We start from the raw sequence: 24138 nt of genomic DNA on the forward strand, positions 1-24138 counted from the left end.
ATCAGACTGCTTTTGCAAGTACACAAACCTCTAAATAAGACTGAAAGACAACAGCACGGTTTTTTGGAGGAGTTAAAATATCAACCAGTTACTTTTTAATTACAGCTTGTGGACCAAATAAATATGGAATAGACTGTGCCATGAATTGCACGTGCAATATGGAAAACACCCAAGTGTGCGACGCTCGTAATGGAACATGTCTTTGTCGAGCGGGTTGGACAGGGATCGAATGCAGTAGAGATGTTGACGAGTGTTCCAACAGTTCTAATCCATGTGTTACACCCAACATGTTCTGTGTCAATAGTCCTGGATCATTTTCATGTAAATGTGAATCTGGATACATAAGTAATAATACGCAATGCACTGGTAAGTGTTTTAAGATGTCCTTTACCAATTTTTTAAATATGCATGCTCACATTTGGTTTGAAATGGATACAATGCAGGAAAGAGCCAGCACTGATTTAAAATCAAATCCTTTTTATGACTCCAATACTGAGGGGTCGTTCAAGTGTAATTTTACGCTGGAACGGTGAGATAATAGACATATACCCACCCAGCATATGATCGTCTAGGAAATATTCAACGTGGTTATGAAAGAGTGAAGGAGCATTTGTGGCATCTGAGAATTTGTTGTTCCATCTACAGAAGTTATGCACACATAGACTTTTCTTCTTCTAATACGTTACCTTATAATAATACATTCGGAGGACTAGTACTACCTCGCAAATGCAACCCTGCCAGATACTATCTTTATCTAAAGTGAGCAAAAAGTTGTTTTCCGACATGTGTGGTTGTCATGCAGAGTGATCTCGTGTTAAGTTTTAGTCTTGCTGGCAAAGTCTACAAACACATCAGTTACTACTTCCGCTCGTGCGAAAAAGCATGCTCATGTCATGAGTGATCTCGAAAAATGCCAGAGCCAACGTGGAAGATATACCACTATAAGTTGGAACAGTTTTTCCGGCATCAACTTTAATGTATTTATCTGTACAGGCTGTGTCTGGGCCTTGTTCCCTACAACTATTTTGTCATACTGCATTTTGTCGCATCTACTATGTAAGTATCAATAATGGTGCCTTAGATGTCTTTTACCAGATGGATTTTTGTGCGTAATATATACACTTGTATACATTTCTGTATTTATTCCGCTCTGGTCGGAGAGGTACAGGTCGGTGCTCTATATGATATAATATTCAGTAAATTCCTGCGCAAGCATTTCTCTATTGGTAACTCTTGAGTCATGTTTATCTGCATAATCATTAAACCATATTTATCGAGCACTTACTCGCTTGCACGTGTATCCTATGCTACATCACAAGATAAGTGTTGGTTATATTATTTATCTGTGTAAATGTCTTTATGCTCTTACGAAACTACATATACATGAAGTTCCGACAGGACGGTTTAGTATGTTTCATGACAGCATCCTATGTCATCGCCAAGATCTGTCTTCCTTCTACGGGTAACTATCATTTGTTATGAACCTTACTGAAGACCACCTACAAGACCCAATCCGGGCTCTCATGTGATAGCTTAATACGAATAGAGGCACTGTGTCGAGGGATATCAGACTCTGTCAACTTCTCATAAAATGACATCGGTATCTATCAGAACAGGCTATCACCTGCTCGAGTATGGAAGTTTCAAGAACAGAATATAGGGAAATATCCCAAGCTCCATGAACCTATTACGCACTTCGGCTCACGAGGTTTGATCAGTTGCCACCAACCTATCCGACACCATTCAGGCTGTGGGATAGAGGTCGGATTCCACATTCTCTTGATTTTATCTCCGAGATCTGTCATCCTAGAGGGCCCTATTCGATGTGGTAGGGCCTATATCCACAACTCAACAGGTCACCGTTCCAGATCTATCGACAGGATCTTAAGAGGCGGCTTCACAACTCTCACTGAATTTGCCTGGGGAGGGGGATTTTTAATCCTTTTGAAACCGCGCCCTGATGGGGGGAATCTTCTCCAGTCGGTTTACCTAGAAGCTGTCTCACTGTCTTAGGGGACCGGAAATGATATTTCCGGGTAAGGGAATGGATTTCCCTCCACCTCTTACCTTTCTCTTAATCGTTATGTTACAGTAATATATTTAAAGATGAAACCAATTATTCTATGAAAAACTTATTTATCTGAGAATACTGACCCAATCTTGATAGACATACACCCTCCCAGCTCACCCACCTGCAGTTACATCCATAGAGAGCGTGTCGTTCTCTTCAGTAGTAACTGATGCATTTTAAGCCTTTGCGGCCAAGTCTTATTCGTTAGGGGAGATCACTCTTACTGACTTTCACATACCCCGGCAGACGAATTGTAGCTCCGTTTAGCTAAAAGTAATATCTGGGAGGGTGGGATTTGCGAGGTAGAAGGATTACTCATGAGGTATTATAATTGGTTCAGTATTCTGGAATAACACTTATTACTAGGAAAAATTGGTATGTATGTATGTATGTATGTATGTATGTATGTATGTAACAATCTTTGTTTCGATGTGCAAGCCTCATCAGATGTATGACAGATAGCTTTATTGAAACATGTTTTGCCAGACGTCGACTCCGTAATCATTTATTTTATGCAATTGTTCTAAGAAATATTTGTCGGAGTATTTTGGTGCTATTTTTATTTTTATGGAACGTCATTCACGTCCCATCAGATGCTGGTTCAAGGCCATTATGATGAATGATGAAGACGATGATCGGTGATACTTGGTTTCTATATATACATGAACGATTGCTCTAATCGGCAGGGTAGCCCGATTTCCGTTACTCCCCACACCAAAGATCCTCCAATAAGTCTTGCATAAGAACAATAATCACTTTTTCAGAAAAATGTGCTTCAATTCCAACGATGATAAGCTCATTAATAAATGGTACATCCAGGTAACGGCTGTATAAATAAACATGCAGAATAGTATCACATATGAACATTTTCTGACAATGACATGAAGAATAGAATGTATTTTCCAGATGTTGATGAATGTGCAGGCCTTCACAACTGCTCTCATCAATGTATCAATAGTGAAGGCAGCTACAGATGTACATGTAATAAAGGATTTCAACTTTCGCAAGCGGATAATCGCAGCTGCTTTGGTTAGTATTGAGCTTAAACATATAAACAGTAATGATTGAAACCCCTGAGACTTAATACAGTTTCTGTAATGCAGAGACCATTATTCTTGACATTGAATCTGTGCAGGTACTTGATTAAAAACATTAAACTGTTAGTCCGTTTTTTGACTCAAAGTGCAACATTATTATTGTATGTTGATGATAAGATCAGATTGTTTTTCCAGTCCGTTATTTTTTCCAAGGCTTTCCAAATACCCGATCACGCTACCATTAACCTCCTGAAATGTATTTCTGAAGTTAGAATATTTTCCACTCAGTCTCAAAATCTGTACAAGAGGATGTAGTTCAGGAGGTCTGGAACGATATCGTAAACAATTATAGAAGTATCTGAGAATTTGGTTTTCCATCCATATTAAATGTGTGTGTGTGCGTGTTTGTGTAGCTACGCTGTTGTGATCTAAATAGTTTCAGCAGATAAATGAGTGACTATTTGCTATAATCCGCATGAGCATGGATTTGGGTCTCAATGAAATCTTTGCCATATGTCTAATCTTGAATCAGTGATCATACCCATAAATTGTACCAAATGCATTCTTGTATATAGGAGCATATTTCCACCGTTGTATTGAAAATCTGAGGTAAACATCATTGATATCGTGTCTCAACAAAGGCATAAACATTACTAAATAAAACGTTCTCGTAATGACTCTATGAATTTTCATGCAAAATAAGGTGAGAGATTAAAATATTAAAAGGATAATAACTTTTTTTTTTACAGATATTGATGAATGTGCTGGCCTTCACAACTGCTCTCATCAGTGTGTCAATAGTGAAGGAAGTTTTAGATGTACATGTAATGAGGGATTTCAACTTTCTCAAGCGGACAATCGCAGCTGTTTATGTCAGTAGTTATAATCAATTTAAAGCAAAATGACTTCAGTTTAACAGTCTTTTGAAAACTATTTTCAAGAAAAAATAAATTTATATTCTTGCGCGTATACTAGTCTTTGTGGTAATACCTTTGGGGCTGTATAAATATAAATTAATGCCATTAAAATGCTGATAATTATTTTAAATTATGCATGCACTCATCTATAATATAAGATCATTACATAATGCCTAATATCTGTTTGTCTGCAAAAGGGAACGTCCAAAGTAAATTTATATTTCAGAAGATTATTCTTGCGAGTTATAATTTTGCAAATAATAGTGTCACAAAGAACAAATCAAAACAATATATTTGCTAAAGAATAATATCAGACTGTTTTTGCAAGTACGCTAACCCATAAATGAGACTGAAAGAAAACACCACGGTTTTTTGGAGGAGTTAAAATATCAACCAGTTACTTTTTAATTACAGCTTGTGGACCAAATAAGTATGGAATAGACTGTGCCATGAATTGCACGTGCAATATGGAAAACACCCAAGTGTGCGACGCTCGTAATGGAACATGTCTTTGTCGAGCGGGTTGGACAGGGATCGAATGCAGTAGAGATGTTGACGAGTGTTCCAACAGTTCTAATCCATGTGTTACACCCAACATGTTATGTGTCAATAGTCCTGGATCATTTTCATGTAAATGTGAACCTGGATACATAAGTAATAATACGCAATGCACTGGTAAGTGTTTTAAGATGTCCTTTACCAATTTTTTAAATATGCATGCTCACATTTGGTTTGAAATGGATACAATGCAGGAAAGAGCCAGCACTGATTTAAGATCAAATCCTTTTTATGACTCCAATACTGAGGGGTCGTTCAAGTGTAATTTTACGCTGGAACGGTGACATAATAGACATATACCCACCCCAGCATATGATCGTCTAGGAAATATTCAACGTGGTTATGAAAGAGTGAGGGAGCATTTGTGGCATCTGAGAATTTGCTGTTCCATCTACAGAAGTTATGCACACATAGACTTTTCTTCTTCTAATACGTTACCTTATAATAATACATTCGGAGGACTAGTACTACCTCGCAAATGCAACCCTGCCAGATACTATCTTTATCTAAAGTGAGCAAAAAGTTGTTTTCCGACATGTGTGGTTGTCATGCAGAGTGATCTCGTGTTAAGTTTTAGTCTTGCTGGCAAAGTCTACAAACACATCAGTTACTACTTCCGCTCGTGCGAAAAAGCATGCTCATGTCATGAGTGATCTCGAAAAATGCCAGAGCCAACGTGGAAGATATACCACTATAAGTTGGAACAGTTTTTCCGGCATCAACTTTAATGTATTTATCTGTACAGGCTGTGTCTGGGCCTTGTTCCCTACAACTATTTTGTCATACTGCATTTTTTCGCGTCTACTATGTAAGTATCAATAATGGTGCCTTAGATGTCTTTTACCAGATGGATTTTTCTGCGTAATATATACACTTGTATACATTTCTGTATTTATTCCGCTCTGGTCGGAGAGGTACAGGTCGGTGCTCTATATGATATAATATTCAGTAAATTCCTGCGCAAGCATTTCTCTATTGGCAACTCTTGAGTCATGTTTATCTGCATAATCATTAAACCATATTTATCGAGCACTTACTCGCTTGCACGTGTATCCTATGCTACATCACAAGATAAGTGTTGGTTATATTATTTATCTGTGTAAATGTCTTTATGCTCTTACGAAACTACATATACATGAAGTTCCGACAGGACGGTTTAGTATGTTTCATGACAGCATCCTATGTCATCGCCAAGATCTGTCTTCCTTCTACGGGTAACTATCATTTGTTATGAACCTTACTGAAGACCACCTACAAGACCCAATCCGGGCTCTCATGTGATAGCTTAATACGAATAGAGGCACTGTGTCGAGGGATATCAGACTCTGTCAACTTCTCATAAAATGACATCGGTATCTATCAGAACAGGCTATCACCTGCTCGAGTATGGAAATTTCAAGAACAGAATATAGGGAAATATCCCAAGCTCCATGAACCTATTACGCACTTCGGCTCACGAGGTTTGATCAGTTGCCACCAACCTATCCGACACCATTCAGGCTGTGGGATAGAGGTCGGATTCCACATTCTCTTGATGTTATCTCCGAGATCTGTCATCCTAGAGGGCCCTATTCGATGTGGTAGGGCCTATATCCACAACTCAACAGGTCACCGTTCCAGATCTATCGACAGGATCTTAAGAGGCGGCTTCACAACTCTCACTGAATTTGCCTGGGGAGGGGGATTTTTAATCCTTTTGAAACCGCGCCCTGATGGGGAGAATCTTCTCCAGTCGGTTTACCTAGAAGCTGTCTCACTGTCTTAGGGGACCGGAAATGATATTTCCGGGTAAGGGAATGGATTTCCCTCCACCTCTTACCTTTCTCTTAATCGTTATGTTACAGTAATATATTTAAAGATGAAACCAATTATTCTATGAAAAACTTATTTATCTGAGAATACTGACCCAATCTTGATAGACATACACCCTCCCAGCTCACCCACCTGCAGTTACATCCATAGAGAGCGTGTCGTTCTCTTCAGTAGTAACTGATGCATTTTAAGCCTTTGCGGCCAAGTCTTATTCGTTAGGGGAGATCACTCTTACTGACTTTCACATACCCCGGCAGACGAATTGTAGCTCCGTTTAGCTAAAAGTAATATCTGGGAGGGTGGGATTTGCGAGGTAGAAGTATTACTCATGAGGTATTATAATTGGTTCAGTATTCTGGAATAACACTTATTACTAGGAAAAATTGGTATGTATGTATGTATGTATGTATGTATGTATGTATGTAACAATCTTTGTTTCGATGTGCAAGCCTCATCAGATGTATGACAGATAGCTTTATTGAAACATGTTTTGCCAGACGTCGACTCCGTAATCATTTATTTTATGCAATTGTTCTAAGAAATATTTGTCGGAGTATTTTGGTGCTATTTTTATTTTTATGGAACGTCATTCACGTCCCATCAGATGCTGGTTCAAGGCCATTATGATGAATGATGAAGACGATGATCGGTGATACTTGGTTTCTATATATACACGAACGATTGCTCTAATCGGCAGGGTAGCCCGATTTCCGTTACTCCCCACACCAAAGATCCTCCAATAAGTCTTGCATAAGAACAATAATCACTTTTTCAGAAAAATGTGCTTCAATTCCAACGATGATAAGCTCATTAATAAATGGTACATCCAGGTAACGGCTGTATAAATAAACATGCAGAATAGTATCACATATGAACATTTTCTGACAATGACATGAAGAATAGAATGTATTTTCCAGATGTTGATGAATGTGCAGGCCTTCACAACTGCTCTCATCAATGTATCAATAGTGAAGGCAGCTACAGATGTACATGTAATAAAGGATTTCAACTTTCGCAAGCGGATAATCGCAGCTGCTTTGGTTAGTACTGAGCTTAAACATATAAACAGTAATGATTGAAACCCCTGAGACTTAATACAGTTTCTGTAATGCAGAGACCATTATTCTTGACATTGAATCTGTGCAGGTACTTGATTAAAAACATTAAACTGTTAGTCCGTTTTTTGACTCAAAGTGCAACATTATTTTTGTATGTTTTTGATGATAAGATCAGATTGTTTTTCCAGTCCGTTATTTTTTCCAAGGCTTTACAAATACCCGATCACGCTACCATTAACCTCCTGAAATGTATTTCTGAAGTTAGCATGTTTTCCACTCAGTCTCAAAATCTGTACAATAGGATGTAGTTCAGGAGGTCTGGAACGATATCGTAAACAATTATAGAAGTATCTGAGAATTTGGTTTTCCATCCATATTAAATGTGTGTGTGCGTGTTTGTGTAGCTACGCTGTTGTGATCTAAATAGTTTCATCAGATAAATGAGTGACTATAACTATAAGCCGCATGTGAATGGATTTGGGTTTCAATGAAATCGTTGCCATCTATCTAATCTTGAATCAGTGATCATACCCATAAATTGTACCAAATGCATTCTTGTATATAGGAACATATTTCCACCGTTTTATTGAAAATCTGAGGTAAAGATCATAGATCTCGTGTCTCAACAAAGGCATACACATTACTAAATGAAACGTTCTCGTAATGACTCTATCAATATACATGCAAAATAAGGCGAGAGATTAAAATATTTAAAGGATAATAACTTTTTTTTACAGATATTGATGAATGTGCTGGCCTTCACAACTGCTCTCATCAATGTGTCAATAGTGAAGGAAGTTTTAGATGTACATGTAATGAGGGCTTTCAACTTTCTCAAGCGGACAATCGCAGCTGTTTATGTCAGTAGTTAGCTTCGATATATATCAGAATATTTTAACAAGTTTAAGAGTCTTTTGGAAAACAAATTCAAGAAGAAAGAAGTTTCTATTCTGGCGCGTATACTAATCTTTGTGGTAATACCTTTGGGGCTGTATGAAAACAAAATTAATGCTATTAAAATTCTGTTAATTATTTTAAATTCTATATGATATGCAGGGTCACTTCTTTAATATAATATCATTTTCTAATACCCAATATCTGTCCAGGTATGTAATTAACGTCTAAAATAACTTTATCATTCAGAAGATTATTCTTGCGAGTTATCGTTTTGTAAAAAATCGACAAGGAACAAACCACAACCATGTATGTGCTAAAGAATAATATCAGACTGCTTGTGCAAGTACACCAACCTCTAAATAAGACTGAAAGACTCCACCACGGTGTTTTGGAGGAGTTAAAATATCAACCATTTACCATTTAATTACAGCTTGTGGACCAAATAAATATGGAATAGACTGTGCCATGAATTGCACGTGCAATATGGAAAACACCCAGGCGTGCGACGCTCGTAGAGGAACATGTCTTTGTCGAGCGGGTTGGACTGGGATCGAATGCAGTAGAGATGTTGACGAGTGTTCCAACAGTTCTAATCCATGTGTTACACCCAACATGTTCTGTGTCAATAGTCCTGGATCATTTTCATGTAAATGTGAACCAGGATACATAAGTAATAATACGCAATGCACTGGTAAGTGTTTTAAGATAACCTTTACCGATTTTTCAAATATACATGCTCACATTTGGTTTGAAATAGATACAATGCAGGAGAGAACTAGTGCTGACATACAGTCAAATCCTTTTTATGACTCAAATACTGAGGGGTCGTTCAAGTGTAATTGTACGCTGGAACGGTAACATAATGGACATATACCCTCCCCTGCATATGATCGTTTTGGAAATATTCTACGTGGTTATGAAAGAGTGAGGGAGCATTTGTGGCATCAGAGAATTTGTTGTTCCGTCTACAGTAGTTATACACACATAGACTTTTCTTCTTCTAATACGTTACCTTATAATAATACATTCGGAGGACTAGTACTACCTCGCAATTGCAACCCTCCCAGATACTACGTTTCTCTAAAGGGAGCTATTAATTTTCTCCCGAGATATGTGGTTGTCAGGCAGAGTGATCTCCTCTTAGGTATTAGACTTGACCGCAAAGTCTACAAACATATCAATTATTTCTTCCGCTCGTGCGATAAATCACGCTCTCATCATGAGAGACCTCCAAAAAAGCCAGAGCCTACGTGGATGATATACCACTACCAGTTGGAACAGTTTCTCAGGGCATCAACTTTAATGGATATATTTGTACGGGAGGCAACTGGGCCTTATTCCGTACAAGTATTTTGTCATACTGGATTTTGTCGCATCTACTATGTAAGTATCAATAATGGTGCCTTAGTTGTCTTTTACGTGGTAGATATTTGCGCGTAATGTATACACTCGTATACATTTAAGTATTTCTTCCGCCCTGGTCGGAGAGGTACAGGTCAGTGCTCTATATGGTATATTCAGTCACCTCCTGCGCATGCATTTTTCTATTGGCAACTCTTGAGTCATGTTTATCTGCATAATCTTTAAATCATATTTATCGAGCACTTACTCGCTTGCACGTGTAGCCTATGCTTCTTCACACGATAGGTTCGGGCTACATTATTTGTAAGTGTACATGTCGTTATTCTCTTAAGAAACTCCATATATAAGAAAGTTCCGACAGAACGGTTCAATGTGTTTCATGACAGCATCCTCTATCATTACCGAGATCTGTCTTCCTTCAACGGGTAACTAGCATTTGTCATGAACCCTACGTCTCATCTGGACACATCAACGGAAGACCACCTACAAGACTCAATCCGGGCCCTCAGGTGATAGCTTAATACGAATAGAGGCACTGTGTCGAGGGAGATCACGCCTCTTTCAATTTCTTATAACAGACATGAGTATCTATCAGAACAGGTTAGTACGTCGTCGAATAAGTAAATGTCTCGAACAGAATATGGGGGAATGCCCGCAACCCTATGAACTTATTACGCACTTCGGCTGACGAGGTTTGATCAGTTGCCACCAACCTATCCGACACCATTCAGGCTGTGGGATAGAGGTCGGATTCCACATTCTCTAACTTTTATGTCCGAAATCTCTCATCCCAGATGGCCCAATTCGATATGGTAGGGCACATATCCGCAGCTCAACAGGTCACCGTTCCAGATCGATCGGCAGGTTCTTAAGACGCGGCTTCTCAACTCTAACTGAATTTGCCTGGGGAGGAAGATTTTTTTAACTCTTTTCAAGCCGCGCCCTGATGGGGTGAATCTTCCCCAGTCGGTTTACCTAGAAGCTGTCTCACTGCCTTAGGGGATCGGAAATGATATTTCCGGGTAAGTGAATGGATCTCCCTCCACCTCTTACCTTTCTCTTAATGATTATGTTTCAGTAACATATTTGAAGATGAAACCATGTATTCTATGTAAGACATATTTATCTGAGAATACTGACCCAATCTTAATAGACATACACCCTCCCAGCTCACCCACCTGCAGTTACATCCATAGAGAGCGTGTCGTTCTCTTCAGTAGTAACTGATGCATTTTAATCCTTTGCGGCCAAGTCTTATTCGTTAGGGGAGATCACTCTTACTGACTTTCGCATATGCCAGCAGGCGAATTGTAGCTCCGTTTAGCTAAAAGTAATATCTGGGAGGGTGGGATTTGCGAGGTAGAAGTATTAATGATGACGTAGTATAATTGGTTCAATACTCTGGAATAACACTAATTACTATGAAAAATTGGTATGTATGTATTGATGTATGTATGTATGTATCGCTGTATATATGTAACAATCTTTGTTTCAATGTGCAAGCCTCATCAGATGTATGACGCATAGCTTTATTGAAACATGTTTTGCCAGACGTCGACTTTTGAATCATTTATTTTATCCATTAGTTCTCAGAAATATTTGTTGGAGTATTTTGGTGCTATTTTTATTTTTATGGAACGTCAATCACGTCCCATGAGATGCTGGTTCGAGGCCATTATCATGAATGATGAGGCTGATGCTCGGTGATACTTCGTATCTATTTGTAAACCAACGATTACTCTAATCGGCAGGGTAGCCCGATTTCCGTTACTCCCCACACCAAATATCCTCCAATAAGTCTCGCATAAGAACCATTATCACTTTTTCTGAAAAATGTGCTTCAATCACAACGATGATAAGCTCATTATTAAATGGTACATCCAGGTAACGGCTGTATAAATAAACATGCAGAATAGTATCACATATGAACATTTTCTGACAATTACATGAAGAATAGAATGTATTTTCCAGATGTTGATGAATGTGCAGGCCTTCACAACTGCTCTCATCAATGTATCAATAGTGAAGGCAGCTACAGATGTACATGTAATAAAGGATTTCAACTTTCGCAAGCGGATAATTACAGCTGCTTTGGTTAGTATTGAGCTTAAATATGTAAACAGTAATGATTGAACCCCCTGAGAGACTTAATACAGTTTCTGTAATGCAGAGACCATTATTCTTGATATTGAATCTGTGCAGGTACTTGATGAAAAACATTAAACTGTTAGTCGGTTTTTTTACTCAAAGTGCAACATTATTTTTGTATATTTTTGATGATAAGATCAGATTGTTTTTCCAGTCCGTTATTTTTTCCAGGGCTTTCCAAATACCCGATCACGCTACCATTAACCTCCTGAAATGTATTTCTGAAGTTAGCATGTTTTCCACTCAGTCTCAAAATCTGTGCAATAGGATATAGTTCAGGAGGTCTGGAACGATATCGTAAACAATTATAGAAGTATCTGAGAATTTGGTTTTCCATCCATATTAAATGTGTGTGTGCGTGTTTGTGTAGCTACGCTGTTGTGATCTAAATAGTTTCATCAGATAAATGAGTGACTATAGCTATAAGCCGCATGGGCATCGGTTTGGGTCTCAATGAAATCTTTGCCATATGTCTAATCTTGAATTAGTGATCATACCCATAAATTGTGCAAAATGCATTCTTGTATATAGGAACATATTTGCACCGTTGCATTGATAAGCTGGGGTAAAGATCATTGATCTCGTGTCTCAACAAAGGCATAAACATTACTAAATTAAACGTTCTCGTAATGACTCTATCAATATACATGCAAAATAAGGTGAGAGATTTAAATATTTAAAGGATAATAACTTTTTTTTACAGATATTGATGAATGTGCTGGCCTTCACAACTGCTCTCATCAGTGTGTCAATAGTGAAGGAAGTTTTAGATGTACATGTAATGAGGGCTTTCAACTTTCTCAAGCGGACAATCGCAGCTGTTTATGTCAGTAGTTAGCTTCGATATATATCAAAATATTTTAAGAAGTTTAATAGTCTTTTGAAAACCAATTTCAAGAAGAAAGAAGTTTATATTATGGCGCGTATCCTAATCTTTGTGGTAATACGTTTGGGGCGGTATGAAAACAAAATTAATGCTACTACAATTCTGTTAATTATTTTAAATTCTATATCATATGCATGCTCACTTCTTTAATATAATATCATTTTCTAATACCTAATATCTGTGCAGGTATGTAATAAGGAAAGTTTAAAATAACTATCCTTCAGAAGATTATTCTTGTGAGTTATAGTTTTGTAAAAAAATTGACAAGGAACAAACCAGAACCATATATGTGCTAAAGAATAATATCAGACTGCTTGTGCAAGTACGCCAACCTCTAAATAAGACTGAAAGACCCCACAACGGTTTTTTGGAGGAGTTAAAATATCAACCATTTACTATTTAATTACAGCTTGTGGACCAAATAAATATGGAATAGACTGTGCCATGAATTGCACGTGCAATATGGAAAATACCCAGGCGTGCGACGCTCGTAAAGGAACATGTCTTTGTCGAGCGGGTTGGACTGGGATCGAATGCAGTAGAGATGTTGACGAGTGTTCCAACAGTTCTAATACATGTGGTACACCCAACATGTACTGTGTCAATAGTCCTGGATCTTTTTCATGTAAATGTGAACCTGGATACATAAGTAATAATACGCAATGCACTGGTAAGTGTTTTAAGATAACCTTTACCGATTTCTCAAATATACATGCTAACGTTTGGTTTGAAATAGATACAATGCAGGAGAGAACTAGTGCTGACATACAGTCAAATCCTTTTTATGACTCAAATACTGAAGGGTCGTTCAAGTGTAATTGTACGTTGGAACGGTAACATAATGGACATATACCCACCCCAGCATATGATCGTCTAGGAAATATTCAACGTGGTTATGAAAGAGTGAGGGAGCATTTGTGGCATCTGAGAATTTGTTGTTCCGTCTACAGTAGTTATACACACATAGACTTTTCTTCTTCTAATACGTTACCTTATAATAATACATTCGGAGGACTAGTACTACCTCGCATTTTGCAACCCTCCCAGATACTACGTTTATCTAAAGGGAGCTATTAATTTTCTCCCGAGATATGTGGTTGTCAGGCACAGTGATCTCCTCTTAGGTATTAGACTTGCCCGCAAAGTCTACAAACATATCAATTATTACTTCCGCTCGTGCGATAAATCACGCTCTTGTCATGAGAGACCTCCAAAAAAGCCAGACCCTACGTGGATGATATACCAATACCAGTTGGAACAGTTTCTCAGGGCATCAACTTTAATGGATATATTTGTACGGGAGGTAACTGGGCCTTATTCCGTACAAGTATTTTGTCATATTGGATTTTGTCGCATCTACTATGTAATTATCAATAATGGTGCCTTAGTTGTCTTTTACGGTGTAGATATTTTCGCGTAATGTATACACTCGTATACATTTCTGTGTTTCTTCCGCCCTGGTCGGAGAGGTACAGCTCAGTGCTCTATATGGTATATTCAGTCACCTCCTGCGCATGCATTTTTCTATTGGCATCTCATGAGTCATGTTTATCTGCATAATCTTTAAATCATATTTATCGAGCACTCACTGGCTTGCACGTGTAGACTATACTATTTCACACGATAGGTTCGGGCTACATTATTTGTAAGTGTACATGTCTTTATGCTCTTAAGAAACTCCATATACATGAAAGTTCCGACAGAACGGTTCAATGTGTTTCTTGACAGCATCCTCTATCATTGCCGGGATCTGTCTTCCTTCTACGGGTAACTAGCATTTGTCATGAATCCTACGTCTCATCTGGACACATCAACTGAAGACCACCTACAAGATTCAATCCGGGCCCTCAGGTCATAGCTTAATACGAATAGAGGCACTGTGTCGAGGGAGATCACGCCTGTTTCAATTTTTCATAACAGACATGAGTATCTATCAGAACAGGCTATCACGTAGTCGAGTAAGGAAATTTCTCGAGCATAATATGGGGGAATGTCCCCAACCCAATGAACTTATTACGCAATTCGGCTGACGAGGTTTGATCAGTTGCCACCAACCTATCCGACACCATTCAGGCTGTGGGATAGAGGTCGGAGTCCACATTCTCTAACTTTTATGTCCGATGTCTGTCATCCCAGAAGGCCCAATTCGATATGGTAGGGCGTATATCCACAGCTCAACATGTCACCATTCCAGATCGATCGACAGGTTCTTAAGAAGCGGCTTCTCAACTCTCACTGAATTTGCCTGGAGAGGGGGATTTTTAACTCTTTTCAAGGCGCTCCCTGATGGGGAGAATCTTCTCCAGTCGGTTTACCTAGAAGCTGTCTCGCTGCCTTAGGGGACCGGAAATGAAATTTCCTGGTAAGGGAATGGATCTCCCTCCACCTCTTACCTTTCTCTTTATGATTATGTTTCAGTAACATATTTGAAGATGAAATCAAGTATTCTATGTAAAACATATTTAGTTGAGAATACTGACCCAGTCTTAATAGACATACACCCTCCCAGCTCACCCACCTGCAGTTACATCCATAGAGAGCGTGTCGTTCTCTTCAGTAGTAACTGATGCATTTTAATCCTTTGCGGCCAAGTCTTATTCGTTAGGGGAGATCACTCTTACTGACTGTCACATATGCCGGCAGACGAATTGTAGCTCCGGTTAGCTAAAAGTAATATCTGGTGGGTGGGCGGGGTAGGATTTGCGAGCTAGAAGTATTAATTATGAGGTAGTATAATTGGTTCAATTTTTTGGAATAACACTTATTACTATGAAAAATTGGTATGTATGAATGTATGCATGTATGTATGCATGTATGTATGTATCGCTGTATATATGTAACAATCTTTGTTTCATTGTGCAAGCCTCATCAGATGTATGACACATAGCTTTATTGAAACATGTTTGCCAGACGTCGACTTCTCAATCATTTATTTTATCCATTGGTTCTCAGAAATATTTGTTGGAGTATTTTGGTGCTATTTTTATTTTTATGGAACGTCATTTACGTCCCATGAGATGCTGGTTCGAGGCCATTATCATGAATGATGAAGCCGATGATCGGTGATACTTCGTATTTATTTGAACACCAACGATTGCTCTAATCGGCAGGGTAGCCCGATTTCCGTTACTCCCCACACCAAATATCCTCCAGTAAGTCTCGCATAACAACAATACTCACTTTTTCTGAAAAATGTGTTTCAATTCCAACGAAGGTAAGGACATTATTAAATGGTACATCCAGGTAACGGCTGTATAAATAAACATGCAGAATAGTATCACATATGAACATTTTCTGACAATTACATGAAGAATAGAATGTATTTTCCAGATGTTGATGAATGTGCAGGCCTTCACAACTGCTCTCATCAATGTATCAATAGTGAAGGCAGCTACAGATGTACATGTAATAAAGGATTTCAACTTTCGCAAGCAGATAATCGCAGCTGCTTTGGTTAGTATTGAGCTTAAATATATAAACAATAATGATTGAAACCCCTGAGAGACTTAATACAGTTTCTGTAATGCAGAGACCATTATTCTTGATATTGAATCTGTGCAGGTACTTGATTAAAAACATTAAACTGTTAGTCCGTTTTTTGACTCAGAATGCAACATTATTTTTGTATGTTTTTGATGATAAGATCAGATTGTTTTTCCAGTCCGTTATTTTTTCCAAGGCTTTCCAAATACCCGATCACGCTACCATTAACCTCCTGAAATGTATTTCTGAAGTTAGCATATTTTCGACTCAGTCTCAAAATCTGTACAAGAGGATATAGTTCATTAGGTCTGGAACGATATCGTAAAAAAAATTATAGAAGTATCTGAGAATTTGGTTTTCCATCCATATTAAATGTGTGTGTGTGTGTGTGTTTGTGTAGCTACGCTGTTGTGATCTAAATAGTTTCAGCAGATAAATGAGTAACTATAGCTATAAGCCGCATGAGCATGGATTTTGGTCTCAATGAACTCTTTGCCATATGTCTAATCTTGAATCAGTGATCATACCCATAAATTGTACCAAATGCATTCTTGTATATCGGAGCATATTTCCACCGTTGTATTGATAAGCTGGGGTAAAGATCATTGATCTCGTGTCTCAACAAAGGCATAAACATTACTAAATGAAACGTTCTCGTAATGACTCTATCAATATACATACAAAATAAGGTGAGAGATTAAAATATTTAAAGGATAATAACTCTTTTTTACAGATATTGATGAATGTACTGGACTTCACAACTGTTCTCATCAATGTGTCAATAGTGAAGGAAGTTTTAGATGTACATGTAATGAGGGCTTTCAACTTTCTCAAGCGGACAATCGCAGCTGTTTATGTCAGTAGTTAGCTTCGATATATATCAAAATATCTGAACAAGTTTAAGAGTCTTTCGAAAAACAATAACAAGAAGAAAGAAGTTTCTATTATGGCGCGTATACTAATCTTTGTGGTAATACGTTTTTGGCTGTATGAATACAAAATTAATGGTATTAAAATTCTCTTGATTATTTGAAATTATATATCAAATGCAGGCTCACTTCTTTAATATAACATCATTTTCGAATACCTAATATCTCTCCAGGTATGCAATAATGAACATTTAAAATAACTTTATCCTTCAGAAGATTATTCTTGCGAGTTATAATTTTGTAAAAAATCGACAAGGAACAAACCACGACCATGTATGTGCTAAAGAATAATATCAGACTGCTTTTGCAAGTACACCAACCTCTAAATAAGACTGAAAGACTCCACCACGGTGTTTTGGAGGAGTTAAAATATCAACCATTTACTATATAATTACAGCTTGTGGACCAAATAAATATGGAATAGACTGTGCCATGAATTGCACGTGCAATATGGAAAACACCCAGGCGTGCGACGCTCGTAAAGGAACATGTCTTTGTCGAGCGGGTTGGACAGGGATCGAATGCAGTATAGATGTTGACGAGTGTTCCAACAGTTCTAATACATGTGGTACACCCAACATGTACTGTGTCAATAGTCCTGGATCATTTTCATGTAAATGTGAACCTGGATACATAAGTAATAATACGCAATGCACTGGTAAGTGTTTTAAGATAACCTTTACCGATTTTTCAAATATACATGCTAACATTTGGTTTGAAATAGATACAATGCAGGAGAGAACTAGTGCTGACATACAGTCAAATCCTTTTTATGACTCAAATACTGAGGGGTCGTTCAAGTGTAATTGTACGCTGGAACGGTAACATAATGGACATATACCCACCCCAGCATATGATCGTTTTGGAATATTCAACGTGGTTATGAAAAGTGAGGGAGCATTTTTGGCATCAGAGAATTTGTTGTTCCGTCTACAGTAGTCATACGCACATAGACGTTTCTTCTTCTAATACGTTACCTTATAATAATACATTCGGAGGACTAGTACTACCTCGCAATTGCAACCCTCCCAGATACTACGTTTATCTAAAGGGAGCTTTTAATTTTCTCCCGAGATATGTGGTTGTCAGGCAGAGTGATCTCCGCTTAGGTATTAGACTTGCCCGCAAAGTCTACAAACATATCAATTATTACTTCCGCTCGTGCGATAAATCACGTTCTCGTCATGAGAGACCTCCAAAAAAGCCAGAACCTACGTGGATGATATACCAATACCAGTTGGAACAGTTTCTCAGGGTATCAACTTTAATGGATTTATTTGTACGGGAGGCAACTGGGCCTTATTCCGTACAAGTATTTTGTCATACTGGATTTTGTCGCATCTACTATGTAAGTATCAATAATGGTGCCTTAGTTGTCTTTTACGTGGTAGATATTTGCCGTAATGTATACACTCGTATACATTTCTGTATTTCTTCCGCCCTGGTCGGAGAGGTTTAGGTCAGTGCTCTATATGGTATATTCAGTCACCTCCTGCGCATGCATTTTTCTATTGGCAACTCTTGAGTCATGGTTATCTGCATAATCTTTAAATCATATTTATCGAGCACTTACTCTCTTGTACGTGTAGCCTATTCTACTTCACACGATAGGTTCGGGGTACATTATTTGTAAGTGTACATGTCTTTATGCTCTTAAGAAACTCCATATACATGAAATTTCCGACAGAACGGTTCAATGTGTTTCATGACAGCATCCTCTATCATTGCCGAGATCAGTCTTCCTGCTACGGGTAACTAGCATTTGTCATGAACCCTACGTCTCATCTGGACACATCAACTGAAGACCACCTACAAGACTCAATCCGGGCCCTCAGGTGATTGCTTTATAAGAATAGAGGCACTGTGTCGAGCGAGATCACGCCTCTTTCAGTTTCTCATAACAGACATGAGTATCTATCAGAACAGGCTCTCACGTCGTCGAATAAGTAAATGTCTCGAACAGAATATGGGGGAATGTCCGCAACCCAATGAACTTATTACGCACTTCGGCTGACGAGGTTTGATCAGTTGCCACCAACCTATCCGACACCATTCAGGCTGTGGGATAGAGGTCGGAGTCCACATTCTCTAACTTTTATGTCCGATGCCTGTCACCCCAGATGGCACAATTCGATATGGTAGGGCATATATCCGTAGCTCAACAGGTCACCGTTCCAGATCGATCGGCAGGTTCCTTAGACGCGGCTTCTCAACTCTCACTGAATTTGCCTGGGGAGGAAGATTTTTAACTCTTTTCAAGCCGCGCCCTGATGGGGAGAATCTTCTCCAGTCGGTTTACCTAGAAGCTGTCTCACTGCCTTAGGGGACCGGAAATGATATTTCCGGGTAAGTAAATGGATCTCCCTCCACCTCTTACCTTTCTCTTAATGATTATGTTTCAGTAACATATTTGAAGATGAAACCAAGTATTCTATGTAAAACATATTTATCTGAGAATACTGACCCAGTCTTAATAGACATACACCCTCCCAGCTCACCCACCTGCAGTTACATCCATAGAGAGCGTGTCGTTCTCTTCAGTAGTAACTGATGCATTTTAATCCTTTGCGGCCAAGTCTTATTCGTAAGGGGAGATCACTCTTACTGACTATCACATATGCCGGCAGGCGAATTGTAGCTCCGTTTAGCTAAAAGTAATATCTGGGAGGGTGGGATTTGCGAGGTAGAAGTATTAATGATGACGTAGTATAATTGGTTCAATACTCTGGAATAACACTTACTACTAGGAAAAATTGGTATGTATGTATGTATGTATCGCTGTATATATGTAACAATCTTTGTTTCATTGTCCTAGCCCCATCAGATGTATGACGCATAGCTTTATTGAAACATGTTTTGCCAGACATCGTCTTCTCAATCATTTACTTTATCCATTGGTTCTCAGAAATATTTGTTGGAGTATTTTGGTGCTATTTTTATTTTTATGGAACGTCATTCACGTCCCATGAGATGCTGGTTCGAGGCCATTATCATGAATGATGAGGCTGATGCTCGGTGATACTTCGTATCTATTTGTACACCAACGATTGCTCTAATCGGCAGGGTAGCCCGATTTCCGTTACTCCCCACACCAAATATCCTCCAGTAAGTCTCGCATAAGAACAATAATCACTTTTTCTGAAAAATGTGCTTCAATTCCAACGATGATAAGCTCATTATTAAATGGTACATCCAGGTAACGGCTGTATAAATAAACATGCAGAATAGTATCACATATGAACATTTTCTGACAATTACATGAAGAATAGAATGTATTTTCCAGATGTTGATGAATGTGCAGGCCTTCACAACTGCTCTCATCAATGTATCAATAGTGAAGGCAGCTACAGATGTACATGTAATAAAGGATTTCAACTTTCGCAAGCGGATAATCGCAGCTGCTTTGGTTAGTATTGAGCTTAAATATATAAACAATAATGATTGAAACCCCTGAGAGACTTAATACAGTTTCTGTAATGCAGAGACCATTATTCTTGATATTGAATCTGTGCAGGTACTTGATTAAAAACATTAAACTGTTAGTCCGTTTTTTGACTCAAAGTGCAACATTATTTTTGTATGTTTTTGATGATAAGATCAGATTGTTTTTCCAGTCCGTTATTTTTTCCAAGGCCTTCCAAATACCCGATCACGCTACCATTAACCTCCTGAAATGTATTTCTGAAGTTAGAATATTTTCCACTCAGTCTCAAAATCTGTACAAGAGGATATAGTTCAGGAGGTCTGGAACGATATCGTAAACAATTATAGAAGTATCTGAGAATTTGGTTTTCCATCCATATTAAATGTGTGTGTGTGTGCGTGTTTGTGTAGCTACGCTGTTGTGATCTAAATAGTTTCATCAGATAAATGAGTGACTATAGCTATAAGCCGCATGGGCATGGATTTGGGTCTCAATGAAATCTTTGCCATATGTCTAATCTTGAATTAGTGATCATACCCATAAATTGTGCAAAATGCATTCTTGTATATAGGAACATATTTGCACCGTTGCATTGATAAGCTGGGGTAGAGATCATTGATCTCGTGTCTCAACAAAGGCATAAACATTGCTAAATTAAACGTTCTCGTAATGACTCTATCAATATACATGCAAAATAAGGTGAGAGATTAAAATATTTAAAGGATAATAACTTTTTTTTACAGATATTGATGAATGTGCTGGCCTTCACAACTGCTCTCATCAGTGTGTCAATAGTGAAGGAAGTTTTAGATGTACATGTAATGAGGGCTTTCAACTTTCTCAAGCGGACAATCGCAGCTGTTTATGTCAGTAGTTAGCTTCGATATATATCAAAATATTTTAAGAAGTTTAATAGTCTTTTGAAAACCAATTTCAAGAAGAAAGAAGTTTATATTATGGCGCGTATCCTAATCTTTGTGGTAATACGTTTGGGGCGGTATGAAAACAAAATTAATGCTACTACAATTCTGTTAATTATTTTAAATTCTATATCATATGCATGCTCACTTCTTTAATATAATATCATTTTCTAATACCTAATATCTGTGCAGGTATGTAATAAGGAAAGTTTAAAATAACTATCCTTCAGAAGATTATTCTTGTGAGTTATAGTTTTGTAAAAAAATTGACAAGGAACAAACCAGAACCATATATGTGCTAAAGAATAATATCAGACTGCTTGTGCAAGTACGCCAACCTCTAAATAAGACTGAAAGACCCCACAACGGTTTTTTGGAGGAGTTAAAATATCAACCATTTACTATTTAATTACAGCTTGTGGACCAAATAAATATGGAATAGACTGTGCCATGAATTGCACGTGCAATATGGAAAATACCCAGGCGTGCGACGCTCGTAAAGGAACATGTCTTTGTCGAGCGGGTTGGACTGGGATCGAATGCAGTAGAGATGTTGACGAGTGTTCCAACAGTTCTAATACATGTGGTACACCCAACATGTACTGTGTCAATAGTCCTGGATCTTTTTCATGTAAATGTGAACCTGGATACATAAGTAATAATACGCAATGCACTGGTAAGTGTTTTAAGATAACCTTTACCGATTTCTCAAATATACATGCTAACGTTTGGTTTGAAATAGATACAATGCAGGAGAGAACTAGTGCTGACATACAGTCAAATCCTTTTTATGACTCAAATACTGAAGGGTCGTTCAAGTGTAATTGTACGTTGGAACGGTAACATAATGGACATATACCCACCCCAGCATATGATCGTCTAGGAAATATTCAACGTGGTTATGAAAGAGTGAGGGAGCATTTGTGGCATCTGAGAATTTGTTGTTCCGTCTACAGTAGTTATACACACATAGACTTTTCTTCTTCTAATACGTTACCTTATAATAATACATTCGGAGGACTAGTACTACCTCGCATTTTGCAACCCTCCCAGATACTACGTTTATCTGAAGGGAGCTATTAATTTTCTCCCGAGATATGTGGTTGTCAGGCAGAGTGATCTCCTCTTAGGTATTAGACTTGCCCGCAAAGTCTACAAACATATCAATTATTACTTCCGCTTGTGCGATAAATCACGCTCTCGTCATGAGAGACCTCCAAAAAAGCCAGAGCTTACGTGGATGATATACCACTACCAGTTGGAACAGTTTCTCAGGGCATCAACTTTAATGGATATATTTGTACGGGAGGTAACTGGGCCTTATTCCGTACAAGTATTTTGTCATATTGGATTTTGTCGCATCTACTATGTAAGTATCAATAGTGGTGCCTTAGTTGTCTTTTACGGTGTAGATATTTTCGCGTAATGTATACACTCGTATACATTTCTGTGTTTCTTCCGCCCTGGTCGGAGAGGTACAGCTCAGTGCTCTATATGGTATATTCAGTCACCTCCTGCGCATGCATTTTTCTATTGGCATCTCATGAGTCATGTTTATCTGCATAATCTTTAAATCATATTTATCGAGCACTCACTGGCTTGCACGTGTAGGCTATACTATTTCACACGATAGGTTCGGGCTACATTATTTGTAAGTGTACATGTCTTTATGCTCTTAAGAAACTCCATATACATGAAAGTTCCGACAGAACGGTTCAATGTGTTTCTTGACAGCATCCTCTATCATTGCCGGGATCTGTCTTCCTTCTACGGGTAACTAGCATTTGTCATGAATCCTACGTCTCATCTGGACACATCAACTGAAGACCACCTACAAGATTCAATCCGGGCCCTCAGGTCATAGCTTAATACGAATAGAGGCACTGTGTCGAGGGAGATCACGCCTGTTTCAATTTTTCATAAGAGACGTGAGTATCTATCAGAACAGGCTATCACGTCGTCGAGTAAGGAAATTTCTCGAGCATAATATGGGGGAATGTCCCCAACCCAATGAACTTATTACGCACTTCGGCTGACGAGGTTTGATCAGTTGCCACCAACCTATCCGACACCATTCAGGCTGTGGGATAGAGGTCGGAGTCCACATTCTCTAACTTTTATGTCCGATGTCTGTCATCCCAGATGGCCCAATTCGATATGGTAGGGCGTATATCCACAGCTCAACATGTCACCATTCCAGATCGATCGACAGGTTCTTAAGAAGCGGCTTCTCAACTCTCACTGAATTTGCCTGGGGAGGGGGATTTTTAACTCTTTTCAAGGCGCTCCCTGATGGGGAGAATCTTCTCCAGTCGGTTTACCTAGAAGCTGTCTCGCTGCCTTAGGGGACCGGAAATGATATTTCCTGGTAAGGGAATGGATCTCCCTCCACCTCTTACCTTTCTCTTTATGATTATGTTTCAGTAACATATTTGAAGATGAAATCAAGTATTCTATGTAAAACATATTTAGTTGAGAATACCGACCCAGTCTTAATAGACATACACCCTCCCAGCTCACCCACCTGCAGTTACATCCATAGAGAGCGTGTCGTTCTCTTCAGTAGTATCTGATGCATTTTAAGCCTTTGCGGCCAAGTCTTATTCGTTAGGGGAGATCACTCTTACTGACTGTCA

General features: G+C 38.4%; 1 protein-coding gene across 1 annotated transcript in view; it reads left to right on the forward strand.

The window, feature by feature from the left end:
• Window positions 1-24138, forward strand: part of LOC149791312 (uncharacterized) — a 58406-nt gene that overhangs the window by 17049 nt on the left and 17219 nt on the right. The window contains exons 15-30 of the mRNA XM_089971331.1: window positions 106-366; window positions 2978-3100; window positions 3858-3980; window positions 4440-4700; window positions 7313-7435; window positions 8191-8313; window positions 8781-9041; window positions 11684-11806; window positions 12564-12686; window positions 13156-13416; window positions 16077-16199; window positions 16963-17085; window positions 17556-17816; window positions 20442-20564; window positions 21326-21448; window positions 21918-22178. Coding sequence (XP_089827457.1) covers window positions 106-366; window positions 2978-3100; window positions 3858-3980; window positions 4440-4700; window positions 7313-7435; window positions 8191-8313; window positions 8781-9041; window positions 11684-11806; window positions 12564-12686; window positions 13156-13416; window positions 16077-16199; window positions 16963-17085; window positions 17556-17816; window positions 20442-20564; window positions 21326-21448; window positions 21918-22178 — 2796 coding nt within the window. The remainder of the gene's footprint in view (window positions 1-105; window positions 367-2977; window positions 3101-3857; window positions 3981-4439; window positions 4701-7312; window positions 7436-8190; window positions 8314-8780; window positions 9042-11683; window positions 11807-12563; window positions 12687-13155; window positions 13417-16076; window positions 16200-16962; window positions 17086-17555; window positions 17817-20441; window positions 20565-21325; window positions 21449-21917; window positions 22179-24138) is intronic.

This window comes from Sinohyriopsis cumingii, chromosome 9 (genome assembly GCF_028554795.1).
Source record: "Sinohyriopsis cumingii isolate HCF-2022 chromosome 9, ASM2855479v2, whole genome shotgun sequence".
NCBI lineage: Eukaryota > Metazoa > Mollusca > Bivalvia > Unionida > Unionidae > Sinohyriopsis > Sinohyriopsis cumingii.